The sequence below is a fragment of the Ailuropoda melanoleuca genome, chromosome 10, assembly GCF_002007445.2.
Source record: "Ailuropoda melanoleuca isolate Jingjing chromosome 10, ASM200744v2, whole genome shotgun sequence".
Classification (NCBI taxonomy): Eukaryota; Metazoa; Chordata; class Mammalia; order Carnivora; family Ursidae; genus Ailuropoda; species Ailuropoda melanoleuca.
Window position 1 is genome coordinate 29,305,869 of NC_048227.1, and position 22,621 is coordinate 29,328,489.

The window sequence follows — 22,621 nt, forward strand, 5'->3', positions numbered from 1 at the left end:
AAGGTGGGGGCGGGTCGCGGCCCCCAGGGGAGGGAAGGTCGGAGCGCGCGCCGCCTCCCGGGCCCGGCCGCTCGGGGCGGACGCAGGCGGGCGGGGTCCCCGGGGCTTCCTCCCTTCTCCTTTCCTCCCCTCCTCTCTTTTCCCGTTCTCCTCCCCTGCCCTCGGGTGGCGGGGCGGCCCCGGGGCGCGGCTGCGGGAAGTAGGGCGCCAAGGGTCGCCTCTCTCTGCTCTCCACGCCTGCATGCGTTCCCGCTGGCACAGCACCTCCTCTCTGCTTACTTACCCCCCCTTCCCTCCCCCACCAGTTTATTTTTTCCATCGTTTGTGTGTTTGGTGACCGCGGGTCCCTTAATCCAGTGTCTTGGGTTTGGGGGCGGGAGGGATGCGCGCCGAGTGCGTGGTCATTTATTTCGGGTTAACCACCCCCCCTCCCCCATTTCTTTCGCGCGGGGCGCCCAGCTGGGACGCGCGGCGAATGGTTTCCGGTCTTTACTGGGGATGCGGAGACTGCCGGGTTTTAGGTTTCTTTCCCCACCCTTGAGGAATGGGAGACCTGTCAGTTCTCATTAGCGCGAAGGCACGGTTGGGGACGGTCATCGCAGGGGTGTGGTCAAGCCGGGAAGCTCCGGCTGGGCCGGAGAGTTTGCGCCTGCGCCCGGGTTGGGGAATTCATCAGCGCTCGGGTGTTTTCCCCGTCCCCCAGTGCTTAGAGATCCAATAAGGTACCTGTGCTAGGTACCGAGAGAGCGGGGGTCTGCTTACGTTAGACCTGCGCTGCCCGGGAAGGTGGCCGCCCGCTGGCCACACGGGACTGTTGAGCATTTGGTATGTGGCTGGACCCGGCTGAGATGTGCTCCGGCTGAGAAAGACATATCTGATTTTAAACACTAGGTATGGAAAGTGGGGGAAAAACCAGTAAATGATCTCATATTTTTTTTGTGTTAAACTAGTACATGTTAGGATGGTAATATTTTGAACCTAATCGGGTCAACTAAAATAAATCGTTAACATTATTTACACCGGTATCTTTTTACTTTTGTTGAACGTGGCAACTTGGAAATTTGAAATTACATATGTGGCTCGCCTTATATTTCTATTGGACAGTGCTCTAATAGAGCATGGCTGTGGGGGCAGGGCGGCTGGGAGCCTGTGCCATCTGCTTATCTTTTTCTGCTTCCCTGATGGCATGTGGCCTCCTGTCCCCAAAGCTCTCAAGGAGCCCCTGCCTCTTCCTTCTCACTCTGAGCTGAACTGAACTGTTGAGCTGATTGCAAATGAGGATCTTGTTCTCATTTGCAGAATAATGCAAGTTGATAGACAAAATTTTCTTTGTTGGAAAATTTTCTCTCTGCTATGTATTGGAGTCTGGAAATAGTTGTGTTAGGTTAGAATCAGAATCAGATCGTGAGTTACTGAGGATGAGTATTACCAATATTTTGTGGGTTCTGTAAAGAGCATGTTAATTTTCAGGCCCTTTGCCACCTAAATGAACTGGAAAGCTCCTGCCTTCCTCTGAGTTGCTGTGACTTTTGCTTGGGTGCTCATGGTCTGTCTCATAACAAAGTATCCGGTAGAAGAGTCATTGTTTCAAGAGAGTGGAAGAACATCTGTGATGTTTCCCTGTTCTGGTTTGTAGGCTGTGAGGGCTGCAATGTAGCCAGACACTTTTGTAAATGTTACAGAGTGAGCTAACAGTTGCAAGACGGGGTTGACAGTAATGTTACTTTAACTACTTCTTGTTTGTTTGTTTATATTGTTACACAGAGAGGTTTGAGTCTGAGGATAGAATATAATCCAGACTGGTAACTATAATTTTTCACTTGAAATTTAGGAATACCTTTTTAGGAGAAGATACAAACACTGTGCTATATACACTCCTCACTTTCTCTTTTCCTGTGTATGTCTTGTAGGACTGGTTAGTATTCAGTCCTTGTGTCTAAACACATTATGTTATGGGCGGAACATATTTCCAGATGCAGATTTTCCCTGGACTGTTATCCTAACTCCCTGCGTCTGCTGCATTCCCGTGGAAACCCTCTGCTCTGTTTCTTTAAGTGGTGTTCCTTGAGCATGTCGTTGTGTGTGCGTGTGCAGAGGTGTGTGTATTCTGCAGTGGCTTTAAAATACCCACCTGTCTGCCAGAGCTGTGTTTGTCTTTCAGAGCGCAGCCCAGGGCTGACTTAGACTACTCGCCCTCCTCCTGGCATCACTGCCACTTACAGTGCAGAATAGCACGGTGGATAAGAATTCGGGCTTGGAGCCAGACTGTCTGGCTCTGAAATCTAGCTCTGCCACTTCCCTCGCTGTGATCCTGGACTGCTTGCGTCACTTCTCTATGCAAAAGTTTCCTCATGGTACCTATCTCTTGAGACTATTATGAGGATTAAATGATTTAATACATGCACAGCGCTTAGAACAATGCTTGGCATCCAGTAAGGGTGCTAAGTGTTAGCTATTATTCTGTCTATAAACTATGTTGCAGTCATGTATCACCTAACCATGGTGTCTTCTGTTAGTGGAAGCTAGTTTCTAAAGTTATCTTGTGAGGCTAAAATGCCATGGGTATGAATACAGTGTCCAGCTGCTGGTGTTGTACATTGTACCAGACTTTAGTATAATCAGATTTCACAGTATGCACTGAGTAAATAAAGAATTATAATGAAGATCCAGGGCACCTTTCCACCTTACCTAAAACTTCAGAATGAGTAACAGATTTAAAATCAGCTGATGGGAGAAAGATGAGATGATGAGGATATTCCAGCTTGTAAAATTTTCGATAATTTAATGAAATTTGTATTTAGTTGAATTTCTTGCTTTAAAGTGGACTGTTGGAAGCTCTCCCATTCCAGTTCCCTTTCGTGGAGGGAGAGGTGTGTCTGCCGTGCTTCTCCCCTGTTGGCCAAGAAGGAAACCCATCATTGCGCTCCTTTGGGGGCCGCTTATGGCCTTTCTGTCTGTTGCTGTCTCTAGTCGACCCCCACTATGTTGATCTACTCCCTACCTTGTTCCCCTAAAGGGTTGGAGGCAGAGTCCACCACAGCCAGCTCTGCCTGCCTGGTCATTGCCTCCCTGGGACCCTCCGTTGTGACACCTGCCCTTTTGTGAACAGTTGTTCCTCGGGCCTCTGAACTTTGTCTGAAGCATCTCTTTACACTTGGCCACTTCCTTCGTTCTTCTATTCAAATATGTATTGACCTGGATCCGGATATTGGGAGCCGATGAGGACTGGGAAAGACAAGACACCTCTGGAGGTAGATAGCGCAGTGAGCGTGGGATAGGGCAACAATTTAGGGGATAAGGGAAGACCTCTAAAGCTGGTATTTAAACCAGGACTCCAGGGGGAGAAGGAACCAGCTCTGTGCAGTTCTGGTAAGTGTGTTTTGGGTGGAAGAATGAGCAAGCACAATGCCCCAGACACACGGAGCCCTTGACTCGTTCTGCAAACCCACAGAAGGCCAGTGTGATGGGAGCTGAATGTGCGAGTGCACGAGGGCATTGCCGGAGCCATGAAAGGAGGTTGGAAGGATCCTCCCAGATCTGATAGGTCACAGTAAGGACTCTGGATTTTATTCTAAGTGCCCAGGGAAGCCACTGAAAGATTTAAAGCAGGGCTGTAACAGCTGATGTGTGTGTTTAAAAGAGCATTCCTTTCAGTTTAGTGTGGGAAGTGGAGGAGGGAGGGGCCGTGGAGAAGACTGGGAGGAGCTTAGAGCAGAGGCCAGGGAAGGAGGATATTGCGACATCCACGTGAGATTGTGTGATCTGTGATCTGGCCTGGGGGGGGGGATGGCAGAGGAAGGCTGGGAAGTGGTCAGATTTGGGGGTCCTGGACATACTCTGCAGTGTCATTTGTGGGTGTTGTCAGGGGGTTGATGGGAGTGGGATGGGAGAGAAAGGAGAGGGTGGTGCCAGGGTTCTGGTTTGAGCAAGTGGCGAGAAGGTGGTTTCATTACTGAAAAGGTAAGATCGTGCAAAGGGTTAGGATTGGCGGGAGGGCCTAGAATTGGGACCATTCAAGTCAGAAATGCTGAGTAAAAATCACAGACAGCCCAGAATTTCATATATGACGCGGCCTTACGCATATCAGCGTAGAAGCAGATGGTTGTCTCATAGATGCTGCTTGGACAACCGCATGGCTCTTTGGAAGGGAAATACACAGATCTCTGCATCACTTCTTACAGTCAACTGGTGGGTCACATTAAAAAAAAATTTTTTTTTTAAAAATGAAACAATAAGCCTTCAGAGAAAACATGAAGAGTTATTTTATAATCTCAAAGTGGTGAAGGTATATGTTAGTGTTTCCAAATCCAGGTGCCATGAAAGAAAATAATGGTAAATTCAGCCACTTAGAGATAAAAACTTCTGTCAAAAAGCATAAGAAACCAGACCGAAAGTCTAAGGATTGACATCAAATTGGGAAGAACAGAAACAGCCCACAAAACACTGCTTTCCTGTCTATGTAAAGAGCTTTAATGAATGAGAAATCTCAACCTGAAAGGAGAATGGGCAAAAGATCCGAGCAGACAGTTTATGGAGAAGGAAGTACAAATAACTTAAATTTCAAGAGCTGAGCAGCCTCACTAGTGGTAGAAGGGCTGAGACAAAACCTTGTCGCGTGGTCGTGCCGTTCTCACATGTTTCTCACCTCCCGGTGGCAGGAGTGAAACACTGGATGGTTGGCAGGTGAAGTGACGAAATTGGGGCATCTTGTGTGGTTGGGCATGGTCGTGCTCTAGCTTGGCAGTAGCTGATGGAATAAACGCGCGCTCCCTTCAGCTGATGGGACTGTGTTGAAGATACACATATATGAAATGCCCTGGGTACCTGGTGCACTTGAGAGACTGGAAACAACCCAAATGTGCATCAGAAGTTACGGTACGACTGTATCACGGGACACGGCAGTTAGAGCAACTTCTCATGTGCCCTGATAGCGAGTGACCTTTGAGGTTAGGTACGGAGAGACGAAAGCAAGTGCAGAACCCATCAGGAGCCCCAGTTTGTATAAAAAAATAACAGACACACAGGGTATGTTTAACTTTTTACTTTGAAATAATTATAAACTCACAGGAAATTGCGAAAGTGGTTTCTAGAGGCCCATGAACCCTTCATCCACTCCCCCCCCCCCCCCCCCCCCCCCGCCCCCCCCCGCCGCGGTGCCATCTTCTATAATTGTAGTGGAGTATCAAAGCCAGGAAACTGAGATTAGAGACTACTGTTAACCAGAGTCAGGCTCTTACTCTTAGCAGTTTTTTACGTGCACGTGCCTGTTTGTCTGCCCATCTCTGCGATTTTATCCCATGCGTAGATTCACGGAGCCACAGCCACAATCCAGATAGTCTCTTGTTTCACAGAATGTCAGGACACAGGAGAGACTGTAACAGTGGGTGATTGCCCTCAGGAAGGGCATATGGGTGGCCGAGTGACAGGAGAGGAGACATTCCTTTTCACTGTCCTCGTATTAAAAATCTTACTTTGTAAACAGTGTGCGAAGCCTCTGAGACATCTCGTAGAACGGCCAGATGGGCAAAGGGTCTCGAGCCCTGAGCAGTGCGGGAGGTCCGGGGAGGGGGGCTGCAGAGTGTGGCTGGGGGAGAGATGGGGCTCCAGCCAAGGCTCAGGGCTCTCCTGTTTGGAGGCCAGTGGGAGATGTGGCCCCAGTCTCAAGGAGGGAGTGTATGCCTGTCCTGTGCTGCTGAGATTGAGTGAGAAAAGTAGCTGTTGCATGAACTTTATCAGATCCTTCCTCATTTTAAAATTGATGCCAGGGGCGCCTGGGTGGCACAGCGGTTGGGTGTCTGCCTTCGGCTCAGGGCGTGATCCCGGCGTTGTGGGATCGGGCCCCACATCAGGCTCCTCTGCTGTGAGCCTGCTTCTTCCTCTCCCACTCCCCCTGCTTGTGTTCCCTCTCTCGCTGGCTGTCTCTATCTCTGTCAAATAGACAAATAAAATCTTAAAAAAAAAATAAAAATAAAATTGATGCCAGACTTTAACTAGATCCAGAACGAAGATGATGTATAAAGCATTTATCTTTTCTTTCTTTCAGAATGGGAGAGGGGGTGGTGTATTTCTCAGGTGAAACTCATCTGTGATGGAAGAAAATCGGGATAGAGATGGCCAGGGGCAGCAGTGGGGCAGGGACTGGCTGGGGAGGAGGCCTGAGGGAGTGACAGAAGTGGTGTTATGTCAAGATTGGGGGCTGGGGCTGGGTTACGGGAGTGTATCCTTTGTCAAAACTGGCCTTGAGGGGCGCCTGGGTGGCACGGCGGTTAAGCGTCTGCCTTCAGCTCAGGGCGTGATCCCGGCGTTGTGGGATCGAGCCCCACGTCAGGCTCCTCAGCTATGAGCCTGCTTCTTCCTCTCCCACTCCCCCTGCTTGTGTTCCCTCTCTCGCTGGCTGTCTCTATCTCTGTCTAATAAATAAATAAAAAATCTTTAAAAAAAAAAAACTGGCCTTGAAATTGGGTACCTGGGTGGCTCAGTGGGTTAGGCAACTGGGTTAGGTGACTGCCTTCCGCTCAGGTCATGATCCCTGAGTCTCGGGATCAAGTCCCACATCCCACATCAGGCTTCCTGCTCAATAGGGAGTCTGCTTCTCCCTCTGACCCTCTCCCCTCTCATGCTCTCTCTCACTCTCTCTCTCTCTCAAATAAATAAATAAAATCTAAAAAAAAAAAGAAAAAGAAAAACTGGCCTTGAAATTTGTGCGTTTTACAAAGGAAAAAAGTTTCTGCGTTTTACCTTAAAAAAACTGTAAACAAATACTGAAATCTCGGGTAATGATACGCATGCTGACATGCTTACTGAGGAATTATAACTGATGTCTGCACTTACTTTGCAGTTTATCAAAATAATAAGGTAGATCGATGGATGGACAGAGGGATGGGCGGATGAACAAAGATGGGCGGATGTGAGAAACGGCAAAATATTAATTACAGAGCATAGGTATGTGGTGTTCATTGAGAAAGATTTTTAACTTTACAGTGCGTACTATTTTTCATAATGCAGTTTGGGAGAAGAAAACTACAAGTACATGAAATTCACTTTCCCACTGTCTTTGACTATCACCTGACATTATGTTCCCAAATCTTTAACCATGTAAAGGAGGCCTGCGTTTCATGCTATTAAAAGAGCTTGCGTGTTATTTCCTCTTAATCACCTACTTGAGTTGTCAGCTCTTTGCCACCTGCCCTTTGTCCTTAAGAGGTCGAGGTTCAAGGTTTTCTGGCACTTTCTGGGGAAATAGCTCTAAGGCTATTAACTCAGTGGATTATCATGATCCCGGAGTCCCTTCTTAGCCAACGGGGACCTCAGACTAATACCCCACCTTCCCCGTACAGAGGTTGGGAGGAAGGTGTCCTGTTCATTGAAGATGGGGAACAGTTTTTGCTTTGGGTAGCCTTTTCTTTTGTCACTGACTTTCAGGCATGACTGCTGTGATCCCCCCAAGTGCTATTCTGGGTGCCTTTGAGCGGTAAGCTCTTGCTCTAAATTGGCCCCACTTTCTTTTTTTTAATTTTAAGTTTTAAAAGATTTTACTTATTTGAGAGAGAGCACAGGGAGACACAGAAGCAGACTACCTGCTGTGCATGGAGCTCGATGCGGGGCTCGATCCCAGAACCCTGGGATTATGACCTGAGCCAAGGCAGACACAACTGACTGAGCCACCCAGGTGGCCCAAGATTGGCCCCACTTTAAGTAGAAAACAGGCTTGGTGGTACCTTAAGTCATCTTTCCAAGGAAGGGTTCAGAGGCTACATAGACTTTTAAAAAATACTGTAAATTTTTTCTCAGCGGTAATTCACTTACAATGTCCAGGAAGCAAGTTTTAAAGGTACGCAATGACAAGGGCCTGTCCCCCAGTTTTCTCCCACCGCCATGGTTCCGTCTGGAGCTGTTTTGTGGATGTATAAGCAAATGTGAATCTGTAGTCTCCCCTCCACTTAAAAAAACCTGATCAGAACAGGGCTGTATTGTGGACGCTCACAACTTATCTTTGTTTTTCCAGTGCAGTTTTTCCCGGCCCATCCATTGATGTTTTCATAGGCATTGAGAACATTTTTTATCTTTTTCTCTTACAAATAGTGCTTCCTTAAATAACTTCGTACCTGCACTCGGAATTTAAATTTTTTTTGTTAAGGAAATGGTCAGACATGTACAAGTGGAAGCACAGAAGGAGCCCAATGTACCTCCCATCGCTGGTTGGGACAGGTGTCCATATTTTTGGCAGTCTTGTTTCATTTCCACCTGCTCATCCCCCTTTAAGCTACATTACCTGAAAAACAAACTCCAGAAATAATGTCATTTTACTTCCGTGCCCTGGGCTTTGGAAATGTTTTATTTTGGGAAAATTTCAAACATTGACAAAGTAGAAAGAATCCCTGTGTTTGTCACCGGTTGGCCACACTCTACTGTTTAGTCCCCATCCCACTCCTTTTTTTTTTTTTTTGGTTGCTGGAAATATTTGATTTGATTTTTTTTTTTTTTTAAGTAGGCTCCACGCTGGGCGTGGAGCCTGAACTCATGACCCTGAGATCAGGACCTGAGCTGAGATCAAGAGTTAGATGCTGAACTGACTGGGCTGCCCGGGTGCCCCGCTGGAATATTTTAAAGCCAATCCCGGATAGATCGGTTCACATATAAAAACTTCAGTGAAGTAACAACTTAGGCAGAAGATCAAAATATTTAGAACTGAAGGTATTTAAAAGATGAAAAAAATTATCACCGGTTACTCACCTTTGGGGCATTCCAATGCTCGTCCCCACCCCTACACTTTGAAACAGGTAGATTTTAAAAATAAAACTACCAGTGTCAAGCAATAATGAAACTAAAACATTTCAGCTAGTTGCTTGAAGCCTGGGTGCAAGTTCCCCGTCCATGATGTGGGTGCAAGTGCGTGGTCTGTGTGAGAAGTTGTCCTCTTAGGCTTAGATCCCAGTGCTCATCACAGGCTAACCATGCCCCCTCCTCATCCCTGCCAGGGGGCATTTAACAAAGCCTGGAGTATTTTTGGTTGTCATACTGGGGGGAAGGGCGCTACCGACATCTAGAGGGTGGAGGCCAGGGGCGCTGCTAGCATCCCACGGTGCACAGGGCACTCCCCATAATAAAGGACTGTCTGGCCCAAACTGCCAGGCTGGAAAAACCCTAGTTGAGAACACTGGGAGCTGGTGTTTTATCACAGATCTCTTTCCTGTGGTTCTCCTTTGACTTGCCGGGAATTGCTTAATGAGCAGTGATTGGGTGTTGGGGGGGGCAGACACCAATAGCTTTGACTAGTGTTGACATTTGCCAGTGTTAAGTTGAAGGTAAACCCTTACTTCTGAGAAAATTTCAACTGAATGACTTCATTCAGATTCTTTAGTCTATCAGTTGTATCAACAAGGATTATTTCAGAAGTTTGTGTAACGAAATATGTATAAGGTTTCCACTCTGCTCACCAGGAAGTCAGGCTCCCTCCGAGGCAAGCGGATGTGAAACCTTTTCACTTCTGGAGAACTTCCAGAAGCAAAACAAGGCCAGGACTGTTTTAGTGGCAGCTTACGCGTGCGTGCATCTAGAAGGGGAAGAAACAAAACCTGATGCTGAAGGAGTAGGGGAAGGAGAGGGGTGGAGGAAGATGACTTTTTCATGGAGATTCTCTAGGAGGAGCATAGAAATTCAGCATGGCTGTTCAGCCTGAAAGGAGAGTGAAAACCTGGTGCTTCTGTGTGCCGGGCAACAAGGACCCTGCGGATAAGCCAGGGTTCTCGGCATCGAGGACGTCAGTAGAGAGGGACGTGGCCACAAGTAATTGTGCAGCAGGACCGCAAATTATGGGTGTTGTAATTGGGGTCCAGGAGCCCTGTGCCTTATGTAACTCTGTGCCTTGTTTCTTTCCAGATCAATCATTTAGAAAGTGAATGTGTGGGGTAACATGTCCAGTGTGTCCGAGGAGAGAAGAAAAAGGCAGCAGAACATTAAGGAAGGACTACAGTTTATACAGTAAGGGCTTGATTTGTACCTGTGTTCACGTCACATGGTACAGCTGACCCTCGAGCAACTCGGGGTGAGGAGTGCAGACCCCGCCCCCACACGCGCAATTTGAAGTCCACGTATAACTTTTGACTCCCAAAAACGTAACTACTTATGGCCTACTGTTGACTGGCAGCCCGATCAACAGCATAAACAGTCGATGAACGTGTTTTGTACTATATGTATTATTTATTATATTAAAGTACGCTGGAAGAAAATGTTAAGAAAGTCGTAAGGAAGAGAAAATACATTTACAGTACTGTGTTACTGTGTTACATTTATCAAAAAAGATAAAGTTGTAAGTGGACCTGCGCAGTTCAAGCCCGTGTTGTTCAAGAGGTCAAACTGTACTTTTTAATATTGGATTAAGAACTCTTAAGTCTGGTTTATAAGTCTCTTAATTCAGGTCTGAAGTTAAATAGTTTATTCAATAGTTTTTGCTCTTGTCCTTTTGATTTCTTGTGCATTCTGAAATGTATCGTACTGTCACTGATTTTTAGAGCTAAAATCCTGTAGTGTCTCTGAAACTGTTACAGCAAGAGGAATTGGAACCTAATCCCATCAGAATACTTCTGATGACTGGAAAGTGACTGAGAGTGAACTTGCACACGGGGCTTCTGCAATCCACCATTTCTGTTAGGAAGCTTGGGCTCTAACTAGCCTTCTGGAGCATGGCTGGGACGGTACAGCCCGGGGCTTGGGCGGACTTGTCCAGGCTGAGGGGCCTCTATGTTCTTCCCAGGAAGGAGACCTGCCTTCTCTGTACTACAGCAACTCGAATCACAAAGCGTTAGTGGTTCTGTGCTATTTTACAACTTTTTTTGGTATTTGAGGAATTAAGCCTTCTTTTAGTAGAAATAGGTTTGAGAAGGAAAGTACTATACTGAAGAGAATATAAAGGAAGACTTACAGGTTCTTTTTTCCCTTGTCAGAGTTATATGTGAGCAATGGTAGTAAAGAGAGGTAGGTCTTTCAGATGTGCTTTGAATCTGTGGCAAGCTAATAGAATCTCAGTTTTATGATGACTTCTGGATGAACAAATCCTGATAAGAGCCTGATAATTACAATTAATTGGTTTCTTCTTCTTAGGTCACCACTGTCGTATCCAGGAACACAGGAACAATATGCGGTAATGATGGGGAACATCTGCTTAAAAGCTCTGCAAGTAGCTTGTGAACTATCATGTATAGTGGGGGTTGGCTGACGACGGCTTAGGGCGCCAAATGTGGCCCACTGTCTGTTGCTATAAATAAAGTTTTATTGGAATGCAGCCACACCTATTTGTTGATGTATTATCTGTGGCTGCTTGCATGACATATGGTAGCTGAGACAGAGACCATATGGCCCACAAAGCCTGAAATATTTACTTTCTGGGCACTTATAGAAAGAGTTTGCCAGTCTCATACACATATAGGACAGTGTTATTTGTTGGCACACATGGACAGTTGTCCTGTATTGTCTTTTCTCCTTGAGTGTAGTTTGTACTAATTTTTCTTCTGAGACCTTTGAAAATTACTGTTAGCCTACCTCTTATTTCATTGAAAACAAGTGGGACAGATTATGTTGCAAAGGAGAGTACACAGTATCTTCTATTTTTATTTAGGAGAAGAGAGGCTGTAACAGTAGTGAAGGGTGCCTGGATTCTAAGAGGGAACAGGTAGAGATGAAACTAGAAACACAGCAAAAGCGTGGTTCCCTGGGTCTTGCACTAAAGGCCCTCATCTGCAGACTGTTAGTTCACGTGTGGCTTCTTGTCTCTGTGGGTTTTGATCCTTCTAAATGTTCCTTCTTTCTCTTTGCCTCTCTCTCTCCCTCTTCTCTGTTTCCTTCTCTGTCTTCTTCCTTCTCCCTTCCCTCCCTCTCTCCATACAGATGTAGAATCAGAGAGTATTATGGCTAGAAGGCGCCTGGAACAATCCGCTCATTTTACTATTCATTTTATAGTCCTGACATTTACATTTGGACCTGGGTTTCTGAGAGGTTAAGCGGCAGGTCACAAGTCACCTCCCTTGTTAAAGATTGATCTGTCCAGTGTTCTTTCCTACTTTTGTCAGCTTAGACATGAATTTCATAAGATGAGACTGAAGACTTGAATATTTATCTGTTCTTGTACTATTTATCAGATCTTGACTTTTAAAACGTTAAAGCAATGATAGAAATCATGAAGGAACTTTTATGTGTACCGAAAGAATGTGTATACTATACTTCCTCGGTGAGAAAAAGGTTTAACATCCCCACTCCCAAATCAGCAATTGACTTGAGCAAACATTTACAAAAGAGGAAATACAATGTCCATAAAAATTTGGGACATTATTTGCAACTGATGAGTCACTAAATTCTACCTCTGAAACAAACAAAAAGGCAGACAGACATAGAAACAACAACAATAACAAATGTGGGAAATCGTTGGTAATCAGACATGCAAGTAAAAAAGGGAACAGTTTTTCACCTAGATGTTAGTAGGGGTTATATGTGTACAGACACACAGGTGCACACATACTACCCAGTGTTGTGGGGCTGCCGCGAAGGAAACTGCTAGACGTGTTCAGTGTTACTGCTTCTTTGGAAGGCAGTTTAGAAATACTAGTTAGAAGCCTTATGATGTTCTTTCTTTGTGACCTAGAGTTTCCCATTGTAGAAATTTCTCACAGGCACAGAGTTGGGGATGTGAACAAATATTTTGCTGTATTTTTCTTCATGAGAAAGTGAATTTTCCCAGTTTCTTAGAGCTGTGTTTATTGCTACATCACATCGAAGGCTCGGGAAGTTTTTGGTAGAAAAATTAAAATTTCCTCATATCCTGACTTGTTCCTTAAAGGGCCTCAAGTGATAACTTTCTTTTTTTAAAGGTATATTTACGTGCTCTTGTGAGAAATCTTTTTAATGAAGGCAATGATGTTTATCGGGAACGTGATTGGAACAACTCGATAAGCCAGTACACGGAAGCTTTGAATATTGCTGGTTATGCAAAGTCTGAAGAAATTGTCATCCCTAAAGAAATAATTGAAAAGCTGCATATAAATCGTATTGCTTGCTATTCTAATATGGTGAGTTGTGATTTTTTGAAACAGTGTTGCTAGAAAGAAAAATCATTTTCAAGAACATAGTACATTAAAAGTCAATTTCCTAATTTCCGTTTTTAAGAAAGACATATTGTCTGCTTTTAGAGTGGCCTGAGGCTTCGAAAAATCAGCTTTGGATAAACGTTAGGGTTTTTAGAAATAATTTGTTTCTTGGATGGTCCTTGGGGTTGCCACGTGAGTCTGGCTTCTGGGCTGTGTCTGCTTGTAACAGAAATTGGTGCAGGAAGACACAGGTGTTCACAGATTGGTTTTCTGTAATGGATTCTTTTTTTTTTTTTTTTAAGATTTTATTTATTTATTCGACAGAGATAGAGACAGCCAGCGAGAGGGAACACAAGCAGGGGGAGTGGGAGAGGAAGAAGCAGGCTCATAGCGGAGGAGCCTGATGTGGGGCTCGATCCCATAACGCCGGGATCACGCCCTGAGCCGAAGGCAGACGCTTAACTGCTGTGCCACCCAGGCCCCCCTCTGTAATGGATTCTTCATCGGCTAGCTGTTTGGGAATTACATTTCCAGTTGACTTTTTTTTTTAAATTTATTTATTTGAGATAGAGAGGGAAAGAGAGTGAGTGGGTATGTGCGTGCATGGGGTGGGGGGCCGCAGAGGGAGAGGGGGAGAGAGAATCTCCAGCAGACTCCCTGCTGAGCTTGGAGCCTGATGTATGGCTCGAACTCATGACTCTGAGATCACACCCAGAGCCAAAACCGAGAGCCGGAAGCCTAACCAGCTGAGCCACCCAGGTGCCCTTCCAGTTGACAATTTAATGAGCTCCCACAAAGGGTACCTAGTGGAGAGAGTACAACAGGAGCGTGACGCCTGGGGCATGAACCGTGTCTGAAAAGTTTTATTTCTTGAAGATTGGGGCCTTATGGCCAGATGTTAATGTTTATCTGATTTGGATGATGGGTACATGGGGATTTATGCTATTCTATGTACTTTTGCATATTTGAAATTTCATAATGAAGATAATTTATTTGATTTTTTTTGAAGATAATTTTTAGAAAGAAAAATAATACCACGAACATTAGAGTTTAAAAGGGGGTGGGGAAAATGGTCTGGGGTCTTCATTTGTTTGCATTTCCAGGAAGACATCAGCGCAAAAAATGAGCTGTGGCTAACTTTACTTGGTCTTACACCTCAGGGTTTCCACGATAAAGTTTTAGAAGAGTGCGATGCTGTCCTCAGTTTAAATGCCAGTAACTGCAAAGCTCTGTATCGGAAATCGAAGGCTCTCAGTGATTTAGGAAGATACAGGGAGGCTTATGACTCTGTAGCAAAGTGCTCCTTGGCGGTGCCTCAGGTATGGACCTCATACTTCAGTTCGCTGGTGTACGCCGAAACCATGTCCTTGCTTCCGTGTGGAGAAATGGCATTGAGAGAGCTAACGTTTTCCAGCCAGCTCTCCGCACGCTTGCATTGGAGTAGGTGCTCGTAAAGCAGGTGTCTGGATGGAATAGGACTTATAACTGTTTGCCTGTTTGTCTTCACAGGTAGTAAATATAAGCCTCCATTAATCATATTTTTGTTGTTCTTTTTTTCCCCCCAGGATGAACATGTAATAAAACTAACTCAAGAACTAGCCCAGAAATTAGGATTTAAAATAAGAAAAGCCTATGTCAGGGCCGAGGTAAGGCAGACTTCTCTCCAGGAGCTATTTTCATTTTGTTTTGTAACCTAGAGTCAGTTCTATTTTTAACTTAATTTTTTTAAATGAGTGTCTTTATTTTCTTTCAGCTGTCATTAAAATCAGTTCCTGGGGATGGGGCTACCAAGGTAAAGTGATTATTTCTGTAAGACTCATAGCTTTTTGTTAAAAAAAAAAAAAAAAGAACAGATAGAAGCATTGGCAGTTCTGCTTTTCATGTTTTTGGTTGTGTCTATTTTTGAGAGGTTTTTGTTCCTCAGACGCATAATTGGCCAGAGCTTCCTGTCCTATAAAAAGAAACAAACAACTCAAGTAATATCTTTTAACCAGCATTTCCTGAAGTCCAGTGGAGCATTTTACAGGATGTTCCTAGACATTAGGTTTTATTCGAAAAGGTGGCTCAGGGCCACATACTAATTTTGGGAGTCACTGGGTTAAACACAATTAACGAGTTGTTTTTTTAAAGGTAAGTCTTTTTGGAGCTGTTAGGGTGCCGTTGTGAGTTGGGGAGTGAGTGGTGACTGGACTAGTCCCCCTGGAATGGGGACGCTCCTGCGTATCCGTGGAGGAGTAGTGCCCACAAGAAGCAAATGGCGGTGCCGATAGACTAGCCCTGCTTAGCTACATGCCACCGAATATTCCATTTGTTCCTTGGATCTTAACTGGAAGGAAGTCAGCTGTCTGTGAGAGCTTGCATTGCTGTTAGAGTGAGATTCACGGATGGCTGGTAGCATAGAATCCTGACAATACCGTGACCCATTATTTGGTTTAATTTCTAGGCTTTGAACTGTTCTGTGGAAGATATCGAGCCAGGTATGTTTTCACCTGTCCTCTTCATCTAGAAAGCGCCAGCTTTAGACATTGTATATTTCGTAGCGTCATCCAATAAGATTACCGTGTGATTGTTAGTATTAAAGCAAGAGTAATTTTGAAAACTACCTTTGTGCTTCTGGATGTGCCGGCCAGGGCTTGATAATCCTGGAAGTTGGTAGGCGGTCCTTGAACACCTCCTGTGGCCAGCATCTCACAGTTCTGCCCAGAAGGGGCCCGGGCACTGTGAGAGAGACGGATACGTTTTCACAAGCGAATATGTCTGTTCCTGGGTAAAACAAATGACTTTTAGAATTATTTTCTGCCTTTTATTTGAGTTGCTTTTACTGTTTTCTCCGTTTATTTTTGTAATTGCTTTCATATTTTCACTAGCTCTTCATTGTCTCTCTTCCTGGCTCTTGCCGCTAGTCTCCTGTGAGTACACTGAGGATGAGTGAGTACATTTCTGTCCGTGTTACAGATTTATTAACTCCGAGGCAGGAAGCCGTTCCTGTTGTCTCTGTGCCTGCGTCCAGCTTCTCTCACCAAGTTGGAAGTGAGCTGGCCTCCGTTCCCATTATGCCCTTAACTTCTCTTTTGCCACTGCAAGTGGAAGAGAGCTCTCTGCCATCGACGGTGTTGGCAAACGGTGGAAAGACCCCCTTCACTATGCCGGAAGCGTTTTTGGATGATGGAGATATGGTCCTTGGAGATGAAATAGATGACCTTCTTGATTCGGCCCCTGAAGCCAATGAAACTGTTATGGTAAATTTCAGCATTACTCCTCTCTTTTGAAGCCAGGCTTAATTTTTACTTTTTTATTATTACCGTTTTTCAGAGAGACCATGAGCAGGGTGGGGTGGAGAAAGGGCAGAGGGAGAGAGAATCTTAACAGGCTTCACGCTCAGTGCCAATGCAGGGCTCAGTCCCATGACCCTGAGATCATGACCTGAGTCGGAATCAGGAGTTGGATGCTTTAACCAACTGAGCCACCCAGGCGGCCCAGGCTTAATTAAAAAAAAAAAAATTGCCATATAACCATATTTTCAGCATTACCGTAGGGTAAAATTTGGGTCTCTTACCTTAAAAATTTTGTCCTTCTCTGGTGGTACCAGGCTCACGTGGTTATTTTTTAAATAAAATAGGAACGCTAATCTAATAATGACCCAGTTTTTCTCAACACCTGTTGGAATCATATACCGTGGAAAGGGTGCATTTGAAATTCTGAAAAAGAGGGGCACCTGGGGGGCTTAGTCGGTTAAGCATCTGCCTTTGGCTCAGGTCATGATCCCAGGGTCCTGGGATTGAGCCTCACATTGGATCTGGGCTTCCTGCTCAGCGGGGAGTCTGCTTCTCCCTCTGCCCTCCCCCCCCCCTTGTGCACCTGCACTCTTCTCTCTCTCAAATAAATAAATAAATAAATAAATAACATTCTTAAAAAAATTAAATTCTGAAAAAGAATAGGCATTTGATATTTAAAGAAAAATATGTCTTTCAGATTAAGGGCTTAGGGGATAATGCCTCAGAGTAAGTGTAAAGCCAAGGTCAGGCTAGATCTGGACTACGGCTTGTTTTTATATGGCTTGCAGAAGAAGAATGAGACGCTTACATTTTTAAATGGTTGGAAGAAAAAAAAAAAGAACAGTATCTGTGACAGATGAAAATGATATGAAATTCATATTTCAGGGTCATCAGTAAAGTTTTATTGAAACACAGCCACGACCATCCACTACGTACTGTCTGTGGCTGCTTTTGCACCGCAGCAACACTGCTGGATAGTCGAAATAGAGACTGTGGTTGGCAAAGCCTAAAATATTGAAGATCTTGGGGCGCCTGGGTAGCGCAGTGGTTAAGTGTCTGCCTTTGGCTCAGGGCGTGATCCCGGCATTCCGGGATCGAGTCCCACATCGGGCTTCTCCGCTAGGAGCCTGCTTCTTCCTCTCCCACTCCCCCTGCTGTGTTCCTTCTCTCGCTGGCTGTCTCTCTGTCACATAAATAAATAAAATCTTTAAAAAAAAATATTGAAGATCTAGCCCTTCACAGAACAAGTTTACTGACCCCTGCCATAAAGTATATTGAAATAGCAGCAGCAGCAATAGTATGAGGGGGAAGAAGAGGGGGAGAAATTCAGGGCTGGCTTCATTGTGGGTGAAAATAGAGAAAGTACAGTGTAAAAGGCAGGCACCCTGGGGTTTGAATCTTCCCACCTCTGTGGTCTTTGGTAACTTACTTTACCTCCAGTTTCTTGGTCTGTACAATGGCCATGATGGTAGGATGTACCTTGGAAACTTTAACAGTTAAATAGATAGTATGTAACTTTTCTCAGTACTTACAAGACACATGGAAGCTCTCAGTCAATTGTCACAGTGATGGGGGGAGGAGAGAGGCAGCTTTCCATCTGTCCTTGTGAGATTGTACATTCACATCCCCCAGAAGGGTGGTCCGGGGTTTCTGGCTTCTGCAGCTCCCTTCTCTCGAGCGCCTTCCTTCTCCCCCAGCCCCCACACTATTCCTCTGGAATAAAGCCAGTTCTTAGGAGTCTCAGGGTAGGGTGAAGGGAAGGGATCAGAGGGAAATGAAACGTGAATGTAACATTTGGCTTGAAACAGTACTGGACATCACACCTTGATCCTTTTTGAAAAGTGGGCTTGCAAAGAACTAAGCTCTGTAACCTAGATTCATCTACTGAGTCTTGCTTTTTATTTCAACTTTGTTACGTAATTACCCAGTGTTAAGAATTTGTGTCTATATGCTGATATTGAAAGCAGTTCGGCCTACTTGTAACTGAGTTTCCTGGATTTTAATAGAATCTTTTTTCTTTTCTAGCCATCAGCATTAGTCAGAGGAGCCCTTCCAGCAGCCAGTGTCCCTCCCAGCATACCCTTCTCAGCATCTCTGTTGGGCACATTGCCCATTGGTGCGAGGTATGCTCCTCCACCCTCCTTCTCAGAGCTGTACCCGCCTTTGACTTCATCCTTAGAAGATTTCTGCTCTTCTTTAAATTCATTTTCAATGAGTGATTCCAAGCGAGGTAAGAATCGACCCATTTATATAAATAATCGCAGTTAATTTTTAAAAAGAGACAATCTGTGTTTGGCACTTATTTAACTCGAGGTAGTTGGTACTTGGATTATTTTAGGGGTAGCTGAAAACATAAAAACTCAGTCTTCAGTTTTAATTTGCCTGGACGGAGCTGTGTGCCATTCAGGAGCCCAAGAAGTGTAGGAATACATAGGGATGGACATGGCACTCGGTTTTGTTTGTTTTCTTAAACAAGATAGTCTGTTAAGCTGGGTGTCTATTGTTTTGGGGGGGCAAAACGACTTTTAATGTTTTCTCCCAGAAAGGAGAACCCCATCTGACAGAATCTTAAAGACAGGCTATCCTTTTAAATTCTGAATGAGGCAGATACTTAGTTAAGACTAATTTCAGGTCAGAATTGGTCAGAATTAGACTTATAGATTTAGTTTTCTGTTTCAGGCTCCATCCCTGGAGGTCAGTGAACTGCCTGGTGCCTTAGTTTATACAAGGGGTTGCTGAGTTTTTCATCTGATTCCTGTTTCTATAATTCCAGGTTTAATATATAGTTTAAACAATAATGACAACAACCTTCATATTTTTCTAAGGCATTTTTATATGGCTAAAGGGAGAAAAATAAAAATGATTGACTTCAAGAGATTGACACCTGAAGAACCTAAAATTTGTGTGAAACAGAAGGGCAGAGAGCAAATAATCAAGGGGTAGACTGAGACAAAGAAAGTCACTGACCTTACTAATGTTCTCAATGTTGTGATGCATTCCTGCTTTGTAGTTTGAAAAGGAGAGACTCTTTTCCCATTTGAAGTATGAATTATTTTCTTAGTCGTTTGAACTGGTCCTGCCCCATAGGCCCTGCTTTAGCTCATGTCTCCGAACAGCTCTTTCTTTAAGTTTGTCTAAGGGTTGTGTGTGCCCTTGGTTTCCAGAGGGAAGTCCACTGCCCTATCTGGGTGTCAAGAGTGAGCAGGAAAGCTCCTTGGAATGGGGATGGGAAGTAACTCGGGGAAACCATAGTCAGCCCCTGAGCCCTGATGTTTTTATTACGTGATTAGAATGAGAAGGTCTGTTGAAGTGTTTTTATTATTTTAGATCTGTCCACCTCAACTTCTAGAGAGGGAACAGCGCTTAGCGGCAGTAATTCCTCCCTTTTACTTGTAAGTGTCACTTCCTCTTTTGTAAATACGTCGTTGCCTAAACTTGAACGTAGGCCTTTTGTTTTAGTAACTGACTTATTTGAATGGACATGCTGGTCTCCCTTAAATTTGTGTGTGCTGGGGGAAATAGTGGTAAAATAAGATTCTTCTGGAACATCCAGTCACAAACACTCTGTGTTTATGATCAGCTCTGTTGCAGACCTTGTAAGAGGCTTTAAGTGCAGCAGAAACAAAGCAGGGAAGCTGGGATCAGGGCAGATAAAAGCGCGTGCTGTCAAAGCAGACCCGTTACCTGTTACTTTTCACAACTCACACGAGGATCAAAAACAGTGGGGGGAGGGGCCTAGAGAACCAAAGAGAGGAAAATAGAAAGAAACCGTTTTTTAAAGAGAAGCACAGCAAGGACAGACTAGTACCGATCTCAGCAGAAGAATGTCGTATTTTTCACAAATTCATTTTCTTCTTTAGTGATAGTGCAATATTTGTTGGCTTTTTTTTTTTCCTGTTTTTTTTTTGTTTTTTTCTTATTCTTCTTGCAGATGAATGGACCAGGCAACTTGTTTGCTTCTGAGAGTTTCCTCGGAATTTCAAGCCACCCCAGAAATGACTTCGGAAACTTTTTTGGAAGTGCAGTTACTAAACCACCTTCATCAGTGACCCCACGACATCCCCTCGAAGGAACCCATGAACTGAGACAAGCTTGTCAGATCTGTTTTGTAAAATCAGGTCAGGACCCACCAAAGGAGCTGACAGTATTCATAAGCTAGTCAGTAACCTGACAGTTCGTAGGAATTTGTAAATATGTGTGGAAAACACCAGCTACTGTGTTTCTTCCCTCCCGCTTTGAGTTCTTTCTTAGCAAGCAGCGACTATTGATTTGGGCCCCTTGGAGTCTAATAGGATAAGTCTGCTCTTGTCTGATATGATTTCATTTATAGAACTATAGGGAATGGAATATGTACCTGATTTTGAAATCTTATTGAAATTTTTATGGAATTATTTACATTCTACGTACATGTTTAAGAATGTGATCATTTTTTTAAAAAAGATTTTTATTTGAGAGAATGAGTTGGGGGAGGGCAGAGGCAGAGGCAGAGCAGACTCCCCGCTGAGCAGGGAGCACAGTGATGCAGGACTCGATCCCAGGACGCTGGGATTGTGACCTGAGCTGAAGGCAGAGTTAACCGACTGTGCCACCCAGGCATCCCAAGAATGTGGTCATTTTCAGATAAAGCAAGAACTAGAGAAAAAGCATTCTAAGACCAGTATTTGATGTAATGTTTATAAAAGTAAAGTCTTTTCTGTTGGTTTGTTTCATATCTTAGCCCTGAGTCAGATGATAGAAACACAGTTTGCTGGACCCAATTTCATTCTCTTTCTTAGTTGTGTATGTGATGGTGTTCTTGACCTTTAGAAGCCATCAGAATGTCTGTCCTCACACTTCAGTAATGGCATGTTTTGGGGCCACTAGTGTCGAATAAAGCTTGGTGTTCACTGACAGCGTGTAAGAGGCACAGATTCCTTCCGTGGCTTATTTACACGTGGGAGTTATAAAAATAGGATTTTTGTGGGAATGTAATCATCAGTATCCATCTGCTTACATCTGCTTGTAAATGTGCCTGTGAAATGAAGCGTTACTTTTTGTGCCTTCGAGCAATCCTTTTTCACATCTTTTCCAGGCCCGAAGTTAATGGATTTCACTTACCATGCTAATATGGATCATAAATGTAAGAAGGATATTTTAATTGGTAGAATAAAGAATGTTGATGATAAATCATGGAAAAAAATACGTCCAAGACCAACAAAAACAAATTATGAAGGACCTTATTATATATGTAAAGGTACGTACTGTAATTACTTAATTGGCGTGCATGACATAAGTAATAAATGGTTTGCTACATTTACTCTAACAGTTCCCATATTACTGTTACTAAAAGTATGTAGGTAGAGTTAATAGCAAGTTCCTTGGGTTGAACATTTGTATTTTTTCTATTATTTTTACCTTTGTTTTTAACTTCTTTTTTTTTTTTTTAAAGATTTTATTTATTTATTTGACAGAGACAGAGACAGCCAGCGAGATAGGGAACACAAGCAGGGGGAGTGGGAGAGGAAGAAGCAGGCTCATAGCGGAGGAGCCTGATGTGGGGCTCGATCCCATAACGCCGGGATCACGCCCTGAGCTGAAGGCAGATGCTTAACCGCTGTGCCACCCAGGCGCCCCTTAACTTCTTTTTAATTTATTTATTTTAGAAAGAGAGAGCCAGCAGTGAGCAGGGGGGAGGGGCAGAGGGAGAGTGAGAGAGAGAGAGAATCTCAAGTAGACTGTGCTGAGCGTAAAACCCAATATGGGGCTTGATCCCATGGCCCTGAGATCAAGACCTGAGCCGAAGTCAATAGTCAGCTGCTTAACCATCTGAGCCACGCAGGCGCCCCTGTTTTTTACTTCTTACGGAGTGTGTGTTTTCTCGATGTTTATGGAAACAGGCTTTGACCAGGTTTCAAGGAGAAAACCATCTCACACTTGTTCCCTGACTTAGTTGAAACAGAATCAGAACACCGAACTACGGCTTTGAGAAGGTTGCTTTTGAGAGAACTTCGTGGATTCATTTTTGTCAGATCCCTTCCTCTGAACGCGCTTTGAATGCCCTTAAATGATGTTTTCAACTTAGGGGGAGTACACGGGTGACTTAGAGCCTTTTCCCTGTCAGAAATAAAAACCCGTCAGGCTCGTGTGCTGTTGTTTGAGAGCTAATCCCGTGCCTGTGCAGTAAGATGCGTATCCTTGCTTGAAGCTGCCCGTGAGTTGTTCCAGAAATTCAGATGGTGCCCTACACATGTCCGATCCTCACTGGCTTTGAAAAAACAGGGGCCACGTGTT

General features: G+C 44.4%; 1 protein-coding gene across 2 annotated transcripts in view; it reads left to right on the top strand.

Annotated features, from left to right (window-relative positions):
* The first annotated feature begins 380 nt into the window (after positions 1-380).
* ZC3H7A (zinc finger CCCH-type containing 7A) overlaps positions 381-22,621 on the top strand; it is a 34,007-nt gene continuing 11,766 nt past the window's right edge. The window contains exons 1-13 of one of the 2 annotated variants that reach the window (XM_002925522.4): positions 381-891; positions 9,880-9,981; positions 11,101-11,140; positions 12,861-13,058; positions 14,237-14,395; positions 14,642-14,722; positions 14,830-14,868; positions 15,520-15,553; positions 16,032-16,315; positions 18,377-18,581; positions 19,679-19,743; positions 20,283-20,469; positions 21,423-21,584. In XM_002925522.4, the coding sequence (XP_002925568.1) occupies positions 9,914-9,981; positions 11,101-11,140; positions 12,861-13,058; positions 14,237-14,395; positions 14,642-14,722; positions 14,830-14,868; positions 15,520-15,553; positions 16,032-16,315; positions 18,377-18,581; positions 19,679-19,743; positions 20,283-20,469; positions 21,423-21,584 (1,522 nt within the window). In that variant the 5' untranslated portion in view covers positions 381-891; positions 9,880-9,913. Of the gene's footprint in view, positions 892-6,731; positions 6,943-9,879; positions 9,982-11,100; positions 11,141-12,860; positions 13,059-14,236; positions 14,396-14,641; positions 14,723-14,829; positions 14,869-15,519; positions 15,554-16,031; positions 16,316-18,376; positions 18,582-19,678; positions 19,744-20,282; positions 20,470-21,422; positions 21,585-22,621 lie in introns of those variants that run through there. The other variant, XM_019806257.2, reaches the window with a different exon arrangement.